This window comes from Engraulis encrasicolus, chromosome 18, assembly GCF_034702125.1.
Source record: "Engraulis encrasicolus isolate BLACKSEA-1 chromosome 18, IST_EnEncr_1.0, whole genome shotgun sequence".
NCBI lineage: Eukaryota > Metazoa > Chordata > Actinopteri > Clupeiformes > Engraulidae > Engraulis > Engraulis encrasicolus.
This window is the reverse complement of record NC_085874.1, coordinates 1,680,079-1,698,245: the sequence shown is the minus strand read 5'-3', so window position 1 is coordinate 1,698,245 and position 18,167 is coordinate 1,680,079. Positions and strand designations below refer to the sequence as shown.

Below are 18,167 nucleotides of genomic sequence, written 5' to 3'. Positions count from 1 at the left end.
TTGTCAAGGTCAAGCCAGAGGAGATATGGGGAGAGAGAGAGAGAGAGAGAGAGAGAGAGAGAGAGAGAGAGAGAGAGAGAGAGAGAGAGAGAGAGAGAGAGAGAGAGAGGGCATGGTGAAAGGAACTAGCCTGAGTGATAACAATTGATTCTCTGTCTCCCGTTGAGTCACGAGTGGCATGCAAAGCTAGTGCGTGTGGCTTCTGGTTGGTATGCACTAGCAGATTCAGCTCTAGTGGAAAAATACCCCCACCTTTCTCTTTCTCTCTCTCTCTCTCTCTCTCTCTCTCTCTTTCTCTCTCTCTCTCTCTCTCTCTCTCTCTCTCTCTCTCTCTCTCTCTCTCTCTCTCTCTCTCTCGTTATGTCTGTACATTGCGCCACATCCCTCTACCTCTTTCCCCCACCCTCTCTGTTTCTCTCTCCTTTTCTCTTTTTTTTGTGTGTGCTCTGCCCTCCACCTTTCCTCGAGCCGTCGAGTGCTTGGGGGCTGGTCCTATGACAGTCTGTCTAATTTTAATGTGTTTTTATACTGCTCATAGATGTGTGTTTATGACTTAGCACTGTCTGCACTGAATGTGTCTTTGCAGTGTGTGTGCATGTGAGATTGTGGCAGCGTTTAGGTTGATTCGCAATTAAATGAATACACAATGAAATAGCATGGGCTGTGTAACATGTGTTGCATTTACAATAATGTGTAAGCAAACCAAATGCAATCATCATGATAACAGAGTTGCAGCACGGACTCCATCACTGTGGCAAACTACAGCTGCTTGCTCTCTCATATTAACAGCAGCTGAGCTGATAACCTCTGCTGATAATGTAATGGGTATTTAACCCATTTGACCAGGAGATGCACTTGAGTGGTTTTACCTTTCATACCAGCTCCCGCATCTGTGTGTATTTACCATTAACGCCGGGAGTGACGTTCATGCAGTTTTCAACAATGCAAGCATTTAAAAAAATGTCTGATGCCTGAAATACACATTGGGATGTAAAAGGATGTGTAAAAAAATGATTTGTAGTTGGTCTAAATGTATTACACAAAAAACATTGGTGTTCATTTGAGATGGGACAGTTCGTCTCAGTCAGAGAGTGAAAAACCCAGACGTTAGTGATCATGGCAGACTTAAGTGGCGTTAGCGATATTAAGGACATTGATTAGATTTGATTGGAAATTAGGATGAAGTTGAGATGGAGATATCCCATAAGGTCAGTGGATTCAAGCGATTTTTAAGATAAGCAGGAAGACTTTTATGCTAAAAAAAATCAACTGTTCATTAGGGAATGCTGATCATGCTGCTCCATTTTTTTTTCTCATAAGCAGGTGCACTTTGGCTCAAGGAAATAAAGTTGCTTAAAATTATGGTCAGACTTAGCTCCAGTTGTGGAGGTCTGCCAAAGATTCCAAGACACACTGCTGGTGAAGTTAAAAAGCCTTTAATTAAACGGGCTGACGCGTTGCGACTACTGTCTTCTTCAGAGAATTCTGTTCAATATTTCTGAAAATCAGTGCTCAGGTTTTAGGACCTTTTAGTTTTAGGTGGTAGGTGCAGTGGAGGCTGCATTCCAGTATTCCTGAGGGGCTTGTTATCCCCATTGGAAGAACAAGTGTGCAGTTTCTCGGAATGTGTGCACGTGTGCATGTGTGAGCTTGTGTGTATGTGTGTGTGTGCTTGTGTGCGTGCGCGTGTTTGTGTGTGTGTGTGTGTGTGTGTGTGTGTGTGTGTGTGTGTGTGTGTGTGTGTGTGTGTGTGTGTGTGTGTGTGTGTGTGTGTGTGTGTGTGTGTGTGTGTGTTAGTGCGCGTATTGGTGTGTGTTTCTGTGTGAGAGTGTGTGGGTGTGCATGCCTGTCGGTGTGTGTCTTGAAAGACAGACTGGAGCCAGTGGCACAGGCCCTGGTAACAGCATGTCTGTCATTCCTGCAGCAGAGCCGTGCTTGGTTACATAACTCCCCACATAGCTGGCTACTCTACTCTGCTCTACTCCACTCTGCCTGTGCCTCCCCTGCATCACTGCAACCCTCCTCCCCCCAAACACACACACACACACACACACACACACACACACACACACACACACACACACACACACACTCACACTCACGCACACACACTCACACATACATCTATCTTCCACCCCTCCCCCTACCATAACCTTGTTATGTAACAGCCAGCAGCCTTGCCCTCTGTGTATGCTCAGTGTATTTAAACAGTGCATATGGGATTGGTGTATTTGTACATCTGTCTCTGACTGTGTGTGTGTGTATGCATGCTGAAACAAGAGACAAAAAGTAAAAAAAGAAAGGGCTAACAGAATAAGGGGCTTTTGTTCTGTGAAAAAACACAAATAGTAGCGGCTGTGCGTTAGTATGCATCAGTGGTCATGTCTTCTGGATGAAACTGTGTGTGCCTATGTGTGTTTGTGTGCGTGTGCATATGTGTATGCTTGTTTGTGTGTGTGTGCATGCCTACGTGCAAGTGTATTGTGTGTTCTGGCTGAAATGTGTATGTCTGCTCGTGTGTGTGTCTCTGCTGACTAAGCAGTTGCTGGAGAGACTCTGGCACAGTCCCAGCTTCTAAAGCCTTTGGGTGCAGATCCAGTGTGTGTGTCTTGAGACGTAATATATGACCAAATGAATGCTGTTGGTACTTAGTAGCACTGAGCCAAGGAAATGTGTGCAGAAGTGAAATCAGATGCCCCTATCACAGCCCCCTTGTCCTTGACGGGATATTAGCAGACCATATCATAAGTGAGATATACGTATAACTGGCCATCCGGGTACTTTGTTCATGAAAGAACGGTCCCGGAGGGACAGAAAACTGAATGTCTCATTTACCTACATGCAACATCGGCTAAATACACACAGTCCACACTTCAGCCACGGCTGTTTGGCTATATTATTTGAACAGCCGAGAACACAACACGTCTTCGGCATGTTGAACGCAAATAACGCTAGTCTACAGGTCCCTGTGTTTCGCTTCATTTTTTCCTAACACCAACAGGGCATTGCCTTGGCTTTTGCCCCAATGTTATCATCCTATGTAATGCACATGGCACGCGTCACACCAGTTATATGTATCATCTGGTGATCACCTACTGAATTTATCATAGGGAAGTTGTGCAGCCTGTTCCAGTGTTCGTACTCACCGCCCATTCCGCACTGTGTTTGGGTACGCAGGGCCGTTCCATTTCTAATCATGACGGTGAAGTGTACTGTAAACTACCCGGATAACACCCTTAAACCGTTTTTTGAAGTGTGGAGTTACTGTACACTTTTCGCACTCAACGGCCGCCATGTTTGTTACGTTGTTGAGTGTCAGATCGGTCAAACTGCCGAATCTCTGTGATGACAGCATAGTTTTGATTTCTAAGACAATAGCCATGTGTATAAGAGAAAGGGGTAACTAAAAAAAAATCAACATAAGGAACCGTGTCTTCCCTGATGAATTGGATATTGGCGGTTGATAAACTCTGATGGCACTTCACCCTCAAATTTTGCCGTTAAGTTGAGGGTGGAAAGTGCACTGCATCTCAGTGCACAGTGTGGAGAATGGAACAGGCCCGTGGTTTACGATTCCCCATGGCTGTTTATTGGGCGTTACGAATGTATAATTTGGTGTATGCGTAACCTACAGCCAATCCTGTCTGTTCTATCAGAGACGATGGAAAGGGAACCTAGAAAACGTTTAGTTGTACTCAAACAAACTGCAAGCTTCCATTTGTCAAGTAGTACGCGTAGAGATTATCGGTCAACGTGCCTTCTTGTGTTTTTATTTTGTTTTTGTATGTGGTTGTTTGCTAATTAAAAGGAAAAAACAATAAAGATATTTGTCAAAAAGGTTGTGCAATGCTGCAGGTGTTTTCATATCAACTGAAACACATACTGTACTTCCTTTGAACTGTTGAATCCTTTGAAGACTTCTTAGGAAGGCAGGCGTCTTTGAGCAGTACCAGATCTAATTAATTTCGAGGTTTATCAAACAAGGTGTGGCTCGCCGCAGCACGAAGCCGTAGGCTGAGTGCCGTAGGTAATTACACCCGTGAAGGTATCCCACACCAACATCACGACCAGGAGTTTTATATTGCTTTTATTCAGTAGTTCCTCTGCCAACGGAATTGGTTAATTGCTTTACAATTTTTCCTGATTGCTAAAGTAAATTTTTTGTAACTTTGGCTGCTTTTGCAGAACTCTACAAACAACAACAAGAAAGAACAAGAACCTCACACCAAACTAGCAAAACATTGTAGATACATTGCAAAATCAAACTAAGGTTGATACATGCTATACACCTTTGTAAAAATCACATTCTTGTTTCAAATTATGCAGACAAACTATAATTTTAATTACAGTTTTTCTTTATAGCTTTAACACGGTTTTTGAAACTGAATCACACAAAGTCGTCATTTTCACTATTTTAGCACAACAAAAGACACGTTGTGCATATGTATTAGTTCACGTTCTCATTGATTTGACACATTCCATTCATATAACGCAGTTTTTGCTAAACAAACAACGCATGTGCCATTTAAGTAGTACAAGTTTCATTGTTTAAGGTCTGATAACCATACAAAATACGTGAACATAACAACATAACAAAATCTGTTGTGCAGCAACGTCTGTACCACCTCATTTGATTGAGAAAGTTTGGTATGCAACCCAAGATCCTGAGGTCTTTTTACAGTGGCACCATTGAGAGCATCCTGATGGGGACCATAATCGCATGGTATGGGAACTGCTCTCTATACAACAGGAATGCACTTCAGAGGGTTGTGAGTACAGCACAGAACTGCAGCTGTGCCTCACCCTCCATACTGGAGCTATTTGAGGGAAGATGCATCAGGAAGGCAAAAAAATGATTGATCCTAGTGATCCTTGAATGATCCTAGTCATCCCAACCATGAACCATGAACAGTTGGAGATACGTATTACCATCTGATAAACGGTATAGGAGCCTGAAAGCTTACACTACCAGACACCGAAGTAGTTTCTTTCACCGTGCAATTAGATTGCTGAACTCATGCGGAAGACAACAAGGCACTGTCTTTGCACCCCCCCTCTTTTTTATCTTTTTGAGGAGACAAAAGCACAACAATTTTTACTCTTTATTGGCTTCAAACCTATAATAACCCGTAATAAACAAATCTTGAATCTTGAATCTTGCTCAACTATTCTCTGCATATTCTTTGGCAAAACCAAACACAGTCCAGGGCTCCTGCTAGGGTATCAGTCGGTGTATTTGGCTCGAGTGTCAATGTTGACATGGGACTACATGTAGTCACAGCTTCCCGTTCAACAGGCTTCTAAAAATCATATCAAATATTGGTAACACTTTATAATAAGACGCTTATAAATCACTTATAAAGTATTAGTAACACTTAGTTAATAATGAACTCATAATGAACAAGACATTTACAAATGTTTGTAAATGAAATAATATGTAAATACTATCATAACAAAGATTTATAAAGCTGCTTACAAAGCAATTATAAAGTATTAGTAACACTTAGGAAATAATGAACTAATTATGAAAAAGACATTTACAAATGTTTGTATATGATTTATAAATAATATGTAAATAGTATTATTAATGATTACCGGTAATAAAGCTCCTTACAGAGCAATTACAAAATATTAGCAAATTATTAACAAGACATTTACAAATAGTATTTTTAACAGTAGGCAACTTATTTATTTACATAAGTGCTCTATAAGTTTTACTGATCATTTTAAAAGGGAATTGTCCATAGTGTACATATTAGACGTAAGATTTTGTTGATGAATTTGTGTTTTCACTTTTGATAAGCAGGCGCAAAAAGCATTTTAAATAGTTTGTAGACATTAAAAGATCATTTAAAAGGAAATTATCCATTGTACATATTACATAGACGAAACCCATTGTGGTGGAACCATGTCCCCTGATATCGAAACACAGAATGATACTCTGCCTTTCAGTACAACATTTTTACAAAGCTTTTTGAAAGTGCCAACACATACTGTAGGGGTTCTGGAAGGGGGATCAACATTTGCAATGCATTACTACCATTTACAAATGTTTTTGATAATATCTACAAGCTATTCACAAAGCTTTTTGCATCTGCTAATCTTAAGTGAAAACACAAAGTCATGTACAAAAACTGTCGTCTAAGTAATATGTACAATGGACAATTTCCATTTAAATGATCTTTTAATGTTTTAGGGCCAAAACATACCAAGACGGAACGGTCGCGGGACGAACGCGGTCTTTCTGCTTAGTTTCGGCCGGTGTGTTTTTCTCGGCCTTTCACACTGACAGCGTCGGCGTGCGTGGCCAGTCCTGTTCAAAACCCTCCCCACAGCCAAAGCTATCATGCTACTTTGCCATTAATTTGAATGAGACACCGAAATGTCAGGACAGGAGAGCCTCGGTTTGTGCTTTGACGCTCGCTCACATTTTCCACATTTAATATTCCACATTTCATGTTTTATGGTCACGTTTCATACATTGCATTTTGCAGCAGACCGGTTGGGGAAAATTTCCCCGTGACCGTCAGACAACACTAAAGTAGGCTACATCAATAGACAAGCACATCAAACAGTGGCACAGTGAAGTTAGGTTACTTTTTGGTGAACTAAATACTGATTGTTACCTTTGTTGACTACCTCAATCAGTAAATTATATAGCAAGTCTCATGTGTTGTGAATTTGAAGCGTAGTTAGGCTATGTGCTAACCAGAGTCGATTAGCTAGCCTACCATTTCCCAAAAATGTGCAAAATACTTACAAGGTTGAGTGGAGCCTCTCTGTATTGGATGCATAATTTCTGGTCTCGCCGAGTCTTTCAGCCATTTTCCAGTCGCGGTATAGTCCTCATCAGCGAAATGTTCGGAGCACACTCTCCAGGTCCTCACTACATCCAATGGAGTTGATACGTCCATGATAACGCAGCCATCCAAATTCTCCGCCGTTTGTAATAAATTGGAATGTTGTGAAAAACCACGGGGCTGTAAACCCTCGGTTTGTTGCCACATCCCGGCACAATGCATGTAATAACCATTGCTGTTCTTGGTCTTTGATTTGGCTTGCTAACAGATACCTTCTTGCACAGCACTGAAGTTTCCTCAAGTTGCCTGTGTTGATGATGGAAAGGGGCGGGGGATGGGGAGAGGGGAATAGCCAGAAGTGAAGGTATCAATGCGCTGCGCGCGAAGGTGTTACTACGCCTGTCTTTATAGTTCACACTTTCCACAGCATAGAAAAAGCCACTTGCGTAGCCATACTTTGTTTCATGTCACTGGTCATATAAACCTATGTAAACAGGAGAAACATGGAAGACAGTTAATTTGCTGTGCGAGGACTAACATGGCGGCCGCAGATATCGGAAACACAACCAACTGTCTGTCTAGTTTGTGTCCGTGTAGTTTTGAAATGCAAACGCATGCATGTCCTAAATCAACCACGAGGCTCAATATCGTAAATCAACCACGAGGCTCAATATCGTAAATCAACCACGAGTCGGTAGGCAGCAGTCGGGCAAGTCAAATGAATAGGCAGTGGAAGCGTTGCCCAACCACGAAAATCGAGCAATAACATGAAGGCACCACGAGGCTTACAGTTGATTTCTCCATTTTTTTCGTGAACACTTCACGCCATGGCCGAGATAGGGCTCCATGAAAATATATTTAGATCCTCAATTTAAACTCGGAGAGTCAAAGAGCGCATCCGTGACAAAAAAGGCTTTTTCTCGGTTCGAATGGGGAAAAGCACAATTTTTCGCTAAAGTAGCTGCCGCTTAAAGTAGAATAACTTCGGAATGGAAGAAGATAGAAGGGTGCCGTAAAAAACAGTAGAAAGCTGAGTTTCTCAGCTTTCAAACAAGCCCTAACGTGTGTCCGTAGGTCTAAGACAAAATATTCGGTGACTGTTCGAAAATGACAACAAAATGATGAAAATGGCTGGGAGTCTTGGGCTAACATTTCAAAAAACGCCTGGTAGTCAATGTGTTAAGTCGTAATTGTCTTTTTCTAAATACGTCACACTTAGTATGAAACTTTCTGAAACCCTCGTGAAGAAGTGCATGAACCATGTCATCTTTGTGTTTGTCCTGTAAGAGCAGGCCTCTGTATGCCTCAAAGGGCATGCTGTGTATTGAGTGTATTGAGCATTCAGCTGTCAGCAGAATAGGATATCGCTCATAATTTAGTCATGAGGAGCATAGGGTCGCTGAAAAAGAAAGACCCAGACACAGAAAAGAACCACACTGCGTGAGGATGGCTGGGAGTGTTGAATTATTGATGGTGCATCATCCCCTCAGGTTAATGTCAGCTAGCCTCTGGTGATGTTGTGAATGCCGCCACACACTAGTAGTTTAGGGGGAAAAATTGAAGAAATGGCCCGGATATTTTTTTTTTTACATCAGTTTTGATGTAATAGTGCCATGTATGTTCATATTACTTTCAAATGTGTTCATAACAAGCCATTGTTTCAAGAGCTGTGCAGCATGTGATGCACTGATGTGAAAAACGCTACAATACACACTAAAGTACAATGTGCAAACTACAAAGTGAGGTGTAGAGAATAGAGCATGTATATTTGTATTAACAAATTAATCACCAATATTGGAAGAACTGTGCAGCATATTGGCTTATTCTCTCAGGTGGTTCTTTTATTTTAAGTACAATTTATTGTTTGAATTTTAATTTAAAAGTATCTGTCTTCTGTGTTTCAAAGAAAAAGGCCAAATGGTCTTTCTTGCTTGCTTTGTTGTTTATTCTGACATGACATGAACATCTGGACGATTATTCAAATTTTATTTTCATCCATGTTCCTTAGGTATGGTGCATTAAAATGTTCGGTTATGCACAGAGAGAGACACACATACACATATATTCTAGCTCACCCACATGTTCATTCCTCTTGCATCTGTGCTTGGTGCATTATGTGCAGGGGTCTCTTGGGAGTTGTTTCCATGTGCTATTTTTGCCTGCACTTGAAGTAGTCCAACAAGAACATGGATCGGAATGGTATGGCACCTTGGGCGTGTCATGTGGCCCAGTAAGTAAGGAGTTATTCTCTCTCTCTCGCTCTCTCTCTCTCTCTCTCTCTCTCTCTCTCTCTCTCTCTCTCTCTCTCTCTCTCTCACACTCACTGTCTCCCTCTGTCTCTTATTTCCTCTCTGTCTTTTTTTCCTCTCTGTCTTTTCCTTTTCTCTTCTCTTCTCTCTTTCTCCTCTCTTGCTGACGCTTTGCCCAGCGCCACCACTCCTGCCCCCCACCCTCCTGTTTGTCTGCAGCAGCATCTTCTAGGGTGGCTTTGAATAATAGAGCACGTTATTAGCCTGTGTTCCCATAGCAACACACTGGTGTGTTTTCCTTTTTTTCCCTCCAGTTGCTGGAGCAGGCAGCAGCAGGCCTGTGAAGATGATGTGTTGGGCTTGCACACAGCAACAAGAGGTGTGTGTGTGTGTGTGTGTGTGTGTGTGTGTGTGTGTGTGTGTGTGTGTGTGTGTGTGTGTGTGTGTGTGTGTGTGTGTGTGTGTGTGTGTGTGTGTGTGTGTGTGTGTGTGTGTGTGTGTGTGTGTGTGTGGAGGGGGAGGGTTGTGAACAGGAGGTGACAAGATGAAAACAGATGCTCCATCACTTCTCAGCTCAGAGAGAGAGAGAGAGAGAGACGGGAGAGAGGGAGGAGAAAATAAGGCGTAGGTACTTGTCAGAAGACGGGCCCCATTCACTTCCAAATTGTTCTCTCCTCCTCCTGTCCTTTCATTCTTGTTCCCTCATTCAACATGAACATGAACAGCATGAACATGGCTTTTCTGTGTTTCTATATTCGAATAATGTGGTATGAACACTTTCAAAGTTTTTCTCTATCATATCATGTGAAAGTGTATCATATGATGTGAAAGTTTATCATATGATGTGAAAGTTTATCTTATCATCTGAAAGTTTTGCTCCACTGAGGTATCACACCAAGCCCAAACTGCATTTTATTTTTATTTTTTTAAAACAATTTATTACACTAAAGACAGTTTAATCCAAAGTCACTTGAGTTGATATATTTAGCAAGTAGAGATGCCAGCTCTGTTTGCCAAAAAGCTTTTGACGGCCCCTTTCCTTGTAAGCAATGCACTCTTCTTTCAGTGTCCAGGGAAACTATATTTGTTCCCCTGGACAGACCATTAAAAACGGGACAATCAGGTAAAAGCGGGAAATGTGGCACCACTATCAGCAACATGTAGGAAAGTTAGTAGTAGTAGTTACTAGATTACATTACACTTAGCTGATGCTTTTATCCAAAGCGACTTGAAGTTATTTTAAGTTCAGGGTATTGGTGACAGTACCTGGAGCAGTGTGGGGTGGGATTTGAACCTGCAACCCTCTGATCTAAAGTCCATCTCCTTAACCACTGGGCCACAGCTGCCCAGGCTGTTCAAGGAACAGATGCTCCTCCTGTCCTGGTTTCTCCATAAATAGTATGATGATTCTGATTCTGATTCTGTCCACAGGCCAAAGAGTTAAGCCTTTCAGTGTTTTAAATCGGTAATTGCTTAATCCACATTTGGTCTTTCAAGTTTCAAGTTTCAAGATTTAGGTTTCAAGAGTTTTATTGTCATTGTCCGCAACAAAAGTGTGTATGGAGCAACAACACTGCGTAGTAGCCTAAGTAAGATCCCCCTAAGCCTAAGTAAGATCAATTCAAAGTTACCTGTAATTCAGGTGCTGTTTATATTAAAACGTGCACAACCCTTCCTCAGCCCTTCCTCAGCCCATTCTAAAATCTACTAGTCACTCACAATTTTCACCGGTCACCATTTTTACCTGTTCATATTCAACCGTTCCAAACATTGTAATGCCAAGTAAGATAATTTTCTGATCAACACTTTTGTTTCAGAGGTCATAAATGCAGTTATTGTGATGCCAATAACTCTTCATTACCAATTTGCCTAAACCTTTGATGTTGGATGCTATGTATAATTCAGCATTAAACCGGGTGCCTGTAGAAAAAAATCCCCCGTCAAGGTGACGGGTGGGTTGACATATTTTACCTGCCAAAGGCCAAATTCACCTGTCATTGGAAGGTGGACGGGTGCTTATTTCCATCCCTGGCCTGTAAGGACCTGTACCTTCTGGTAGGTATGGTCCTGTACTTTCTGCCTGAGGGCAGCAGTTGGAACAGGTGATTTACGCTGTTGTTCACGAGTGCACCTTTTATCTTATCTTTTTCCTTGTCAATATGCATTATAATGCAGCCAAACAAGTAAAATGTGACGGGTAAATGTCAAGAATGCACTTAAGTTGCACGCAAATACGTTCTTGAGATGTCCTGTTAACCAACCAGTGGACATTTCCTGGTTAGTATGTGCATACCAGAATTTTCTTTCGATCTATCTATACATCTATCATCCCCACCCTGTAAACCTCCCGCCACAGTGACACTGACCACACCCCCCTCCACGCACCACCATGTGCCCGAGGACTCGCCACCTTGACAAAGCAATTTCCTGCGGGAATCACTGGAGAGAGAATGGGGATTATTATGACTGGCAGAGAGTGGTTGTTATTACAGCCAAGACATCAAGAACTTGATAGCCAGGCTATGCTCCACCCACAAGTCATCTGCTCCAAGCTGCTGTTTCAGATTGTTGTCAGGTCATGTTGGATGCTTGAGTAAAACCCAACAATGACATTTCCAGACTTCCAGCACCTGATGGCACCTATGACATTCTGGTAGCATGCCATTTATAACAGGGGCTGTTATATTACAGTACTGTATGTATGAGGGCTGCATGCATCACAGCTCACCTAAATCTTTCTCTACCTCCCTTGAATCAGTTCGGGTTTTTTTGTTTGTTTGTTTGTTTGTTTTTTCAGATTTAAGATTAAACCATTTGCTCAATTAGGTGGATTATTCTGCTGTCAATGATCAGCACTCAGCACAGAAATGAGACATTAGAATGACCAAACTTTTCTCTTTTTCCTGTGTTTGTGTGTGTGTGTGTGCGTGTGCGTGTGCGTGTGTGTGCGTGTGCGTGTGCGTGTGCGTGTGTGTGTGTGTGTGTGTGTGTGTGTGTGTGTGTGTGTGCGTGTGTGTGTGTGTGTGTGTGTCTCTCTCTCCTCACTCCAGAAACCGGCTAATATCCTGGTTATGGGAGAAGGGCCAGAGAGAGGTCGGGTCAAAATCGGTAAGGAAACACCCACCAATACCACACCAATACCAACACCAGTCCCACTTATTTTAAGCCGGCTGCTGAGACGTATTCAGGTCAGTCAGCTATGGAATAGAAAGACTTGTAAGACCTTGGTGTTCTCCAGTACCGCCAACTGTGAATCCCTAAATGCCCAGCAAATAGCTTGAATACTGAGCCTTTACCCACTTGGAATTAGCAGGGATATGTACAAACACAGAAAAATTGAGAGACCACTTAGAAATTATCATTTTTTCTGATTTTACTCCTCACAGGCATGTGTTTGAGTAAAATGAACATTGTTGTTTCATTCTATAAACTGCTGACAGTATTTCCTTTGAGTATCGAAGGAAAATATTGTGATTCAGTGCTTTTATTCGCAGAAAATGACAAATCGTCAAAATAGCACAAAAGATGCAATGTTTTCATGAAGCTGTAGATAGGGTCTTTCATCAAGAAAAGAAATGTTGTATTGAAATAAATGGTTTATTGGAGTGCTGAGTGGGACCACTTTTTTACGAAAGTATTACTATGTGTACAGTATGCCTGCCATATGCACCTACTCTCAGATGTAGAGTAGATTGCCATCAAGTCTATCATTCTATTAACAAGAACACATGCATAGAATGTTCACTATTACCATCAAGTGGCAAAGAACAGACTCTCATGTTCGCTTTGTTGTGTTATGTTTGACAGGTCCTGCCTGAACTGGGATGCCCCCTACTCCCCATCCTTTTATTAGCATGAGCCTAACTCTTTCATTTGTCCTTTTATATGATGCTGACATTGGATATCAATAGTCATGCCTAAACATAGGCCATTGTAGCCTAGTGATAGGTGCTGCCATACGGGTGGTATTCAGCGCTTAATGACACAGGCCTGTAAGATGACCTTGTGAGAGGTTGGATCATGTTAATAGGCGCTCTGGCAACTCTGGTCAACTCAGAATTAGCAGACTGAATTTAAAAACAAAGTTGTCTGTAGCCTGGAGTATTTGTGTTATGGAAAGTTGTCTTACATCCCAGTGTGCACTTGCGCACGCACACACACACACAGACACACACAGACACACACACACACACACAGACACACACAGACACACACACACACACACACACACACACACACACACACACACACACACACACACACACACACACACACACACACACACACACACACACACACACACACACACACACACACACACACACACACACACACACAGTCCAAGTAATGCTATTTGGTACACCTGCTTTTAACAGAAAAAATAAAGGTGTTTGTGTGGCCAGTTATATGAAATAAACCAAGATAAGGGTTGCAAGTGTGATGAACTTTTTGTTGACTTTTTGTTTACTACGCTACAGCAGTTGTTATGGAGTTGTTCGCTACAAGGTCCTTGTGGGCAGCAAACTTCTTGAAGTCCCGGCGTGCCTGGTTGGGTCTGCCCTGGCCGTTTCATTCTTCATTAGGGGGACTTGGGAGGTCCTGTAGCCGAGAGAGAGAGAGAGAGAGAGAGAGAGAGAGAGAGAGAGAGAGAGAGAGACGGAGAGAGAGGGAGAGAGGGAGAGGGAGAGAGAGAGAGGGAGAGAGAGAGAGAGAGAGAGAGACGGAGAGAGAGACAGAGAGAGAGAGGGAGAGGGAGAGAGAGAGAGAGAGAGAGAGGCGGAGAGAGAGACAGAGAGAGAGGGGGGGGTGGGGTAGCCCACCTCCACTCACTCACCCCTCCATCTTTCCATCTCTCCATTCATTGCATAACACAGAGGGCTATTCTGGGATGATGTCACCCGTCTCTCTGTAACGTGGGGCTCTATTTTTACCCCAACCCACCCCCCACATGCATGCCTCCCCTCCCCAGTGAGAGTGAATGGGAGTGATGTGGAGAGATGAGATGAGATGATCTGTCCTGGGGGTTGTTCATGGAACACTCCAGTCTTTTGGGAAATGGGCTTAAGCTGGGTGCACACCAGAAACGGCTCAAGTTACCTCAGTAGCCGAGTTTGTTGAAGTTTTGCCTTGAAATGGCTTTATTCCCTCTGGACGTGACATTGACATGTTTGATTTAGCTAATCACATAATGGCTCTGGCTTGTCAGCCTGGGACATTCAGAGATATGAATATTCCAATATTGTTTTTCGCTGAACCGTGTCATAGCTCAATATTAGTTTGACGTTAATCACTGATGTTCGCTCTGATCGCCCAGGTCGCTTTGCTCCCAGCGAATTCACTTTGGTCCCTTTATTTGCCGACCCACCATAGAGACATAATGACTTCCCTCGCTCCTGTTGTGTAGGTCGCTCTTGGCGTACACGCACCTTTACTTAACTCAGCCACCAGCTGAACCAACAGTACCAGCTACCAGAGTTGCTGGTCATCTCATAGCTCAGCTCGCTGTTCTGACGGTTAGTTTCACTGCTCAGATATAACTGTGATTTATAGCTTCAATATCAAACCAAGTCAAACTTAAGCTGGATGTACCAGCGATGCAACAAGTTATTTCAGTGTGACGTCACATTCTGTTGGTCTCTCGTTTCAAATATCCAGACAGAGTAGGCACAATCTAAATGAAGGAATGGACAATGGTTCTATAGCTTTTCTAAATCCCTGCACGGTTTACCAGAGGATGTCCTCTACTCTCTGACTGGCAGTTCATTTATTTTTCAAATGTTTATCAATTAGAAAAAGCAATTAGTAATACCAGTCTTTTCTTTCAAAGGGCCCTTTCTTTGGCAGCCTTAGAGCGAGGCGGTCCACATGTGCCAAGTGGAGTACTGTACAGCGTTGTGCATGGCAAATGAACATATCCTGAATCTCAAATATCAGTGTGCAAGGCATTCTGCACATCTCTCCTGAGAAACATGGTCTGGTCCGTTGGGATTCCAAACCTGTTGTGAATGACTTGGTGTGGCCTAATTATTCCGAGCTGAGAACCCCGCTCGCATGAAACCCTACACGCGCCACCCCCCCCCCCCCTCTCTCTCTCTCTCTCTTCCTCTCTCTCTCTGCTCTACTCTACTCTACTTTGCTATGGTATTGAAATACGGAGCCAAAGCCGCTTAGCCTGTTTTTGAAGCGTTTGTGCGGCCCCTGTATTTTTCCTCCCTGCCGCCATGACCATAATGGCCTGCTCTGTGTAGACAAATGTCATGGTTTGTTGTGCAATATTTATGCATGTGATTGTGGGTCGTGTCTCTCTCTCACTCACTGTGTGTGTGTGTGTGTGTGTGTGTGTGTGTGTGTGTGTGTGTGTGTGTGTGTGTGTGTGTGTGTGTGTGTGTGTGTGTGTGTGTGTGTGTGTGTGTGTGTGTGTGTGTGTGTGTGTGTGTGTGTGTGTGTGTGTGTGTGTGTGATCATGTTTTCTCTCTATCTCTCTCTCTCTCTCTCTCTCTCTCTCCAGCTGACATGGGCTTCGCCAGGCTCTTCAACTCCCCTCTCAAACCGCTGGCTGACCTCGACCCAGTTGTGGTGACATTCTGGTACCGGGCCCCCGAGCTGCTCCTGGGAGCAAGGCATTACACCAAAGCAATTGGTGCGCCCCAGGGACACATGGGTTCATGCAGTACACACACTGACTTGTTTATGATGGTGATGGCTCTCTGTGGTGTCAGTGCAGGAGCCACTGATCATAGAATGTCTGTATAATAATCTGTTTCATAATCTGGTCCACACTGGGTAGCAGTAGGGACTAGGGTGGGAGTGAGAAAGGGCAAAATGTTGATGTTTATGTTTCAAAATATAAATGGGCTGCCTGCACTGCTGCTGTCAAAAACAGACTAAATAAAATGTTATGTAATTCTTGGTGACATATCAGGACCGTTTTCTCACATAATGGGGCACAGCGAGGCAGGTCTACTGTATGTTTATACTTCAAGCACAGGGCACAGGGAGCCTTTTAGTGCGGCCACAATTGGAAGTTTATTCTGCCGTTACTGTCTTCTCTAAACATTTGTCATCAAAACTCTCTGACACCTTTTTGGCTCCTCATGCAGGTCTTGGCTGGCAGTTGATCTGCCCTCTTCTGTTCAGAAAATAGATCTGTGTCTTTACCACCCTGCCGTTGGAGCACTTACCGAGATAAATAAAACCGTAAAAGATATGTTTCTGAGTAGCTGAGTGGACTTTGCTCACACACACTGTTTGCTCCTGCTGTTGACATTTGCAGCATGTGCCAAGAGTGTCAGCAGCAGAAGTGACGGGGAGGACACTTCACAATGTCTACAGTGAACACCTACAGCCAAGGATGCATTACTACATGGGCCTACCAGGCCCAAGTCCAGGGGCCCCTTAAGGCCAAGCCTTTTTATTTCCTTTGTCATATTGTGTTGAAGTCACACTTTTTTAACAACTGTATTTCAACATTTTCTTCCGGTAGCCCACATTTTCATACTGGTACCCCTGAACCCCCAACAACCTCGGGTCTCTAACATCTGTCCTGAAACTCTGCATCATTTTGTAAACTGCCAACATCCATGGAAGGGGGGCCTTTCTTGTTGTCTGGCCCAGGGGCCCATATAGTCACAATCCGTCCCTGCTTACAGCATGAGGTCAGTCTGGAATGTAGTCTGTCCTTCCAAACCCACATGCTCAGTGCACCACCAAAATGTTTGATATCTTCTCTGGTTCTGGGTCTATTGTTGTATGGCACAATAACATTGACTTTCCTTTCATTCCTTATTAACCCATTTTAGCCTTTAGTGCGCGCGCACACACACGCACACACGCACGCACACACACACACACACACACACACACACACACACACACACACACACACACACACACACACACACACACACACAAACAAACAAAGACAACAATAAAAGTCCTTAAAACACATAAAACCTAACATTGTTTTTGAAAAGACTTAACATGTAAGAACAATAATGAAATGCTAAATATTGTGCTGTGTTGTACATTGTTGATTACAGCCAAGAAAATAAATGTTTTGTTTTGTCGTCAGACATTTGGGCGATTGGCTGCATCTTCGCTGAGCTCCTGACATCAGAGCCCATCTTCCACTGCCGCCAGGAGGACATCAAGACCAGCAACCCCTTCCACCACGACCAGCTGGACAGGATATTCAGCGTCATGGGCTTTCCCGCAGGTCCCTCCTCTCATAAAACTTCGCCATAGAAATAGAAAACAATAGCGTTTTTGTGCGGGGGGAAAGCCTATAATCAACCTTTATTATTTCTTTTTATTTATAAGTTTATTTATCCTTTATTTGGCCAGAATTTCCCCATTGAGACTAATGTTTTTTTTACGCCTGGTGACTGAGCATTTTCTGTGCATATGTGAACAGTCCAGTGTACACCCCGACCCCTAGGAAGTGAAGAGACCTTTATTGATGCAGCCTTAGTCCTTACAAGTTTCACTTGTGACTAGGTGTAAGCACTTGAGGAGAGCTCTAGAGGACCGGGTGTGATCAAAAAGAGGACTGACACATCATAAAAGCCTAATGGGACCAGTAATGCCCTAGATAAAAAGTGCGGTAGGCTAAATCTAACGTGTGCTCGTAGACATAATCATTTTGAATACTTTGTATTAGAGTAGCTGTAGAAACGATACACATTTAAGACATAATGTTGATATAGAAAGCCCCCTGTGTGAAACCAGAGTGGGGTAGAGAAGTTATGTTGGCATGTAGAGGTTTTGGGAATGCATCAAAGAAATGTGCCATGTGTTGTTTTGAGGTATACTCTCAATTGAAACATCATAGTTTAACTGAATTTGTCAGACACTAAGCATAACTGCTGCAGCAAACATTTTGTACTCAATGTGAAGGCGTGGTCTGAAGTTCCTTTTTTGCCCCTCTAAAGCTGTTTTAATCCTTCTCCACGTTCACCACACCCTTGTTACAAAAGAGGCCAAACCTGCATGACTCGTTTATGGCATATTGTCGGTTGTAGAATTCTGAATTCTAAGTCCTAGTAAGAAGCGTCTTTTGTTCCATAAGTGTTTACAATTTTCCACTGAACTCATGCTTAAAATAAGTAATAGATAAAGC

General features: G+C 43.0%; 1 protein-coding gene across 1 annotated transcript in view; it reads left to right on the top strand.

Moving 5' to 3' along the window:
• The window catches only part of cdk19 (cyclin dependent kinase 19), a 78,277-nt gene that overhangs the window by 45,540 nt on the left and 14,570 nt on the right, over positions 1–18,167 (top strand). The window contains exons 5-7 of the mRNA XM_063222758.1: positions 12,100–12,157; positions 15,558–15,689; positions 17,121–17,264. Of these exons, the coding sequence (XP_063078828.1) occupies positions 12,100–12,157; positions 15,558–15,689; positions 17,121–17,264 (334 nt within the window). The remainder of the gene's footprint in view (positions 1–12,099; positions 12,158–15,557; positions 15,690–17,120; positions 17,265–18,167) is intronic.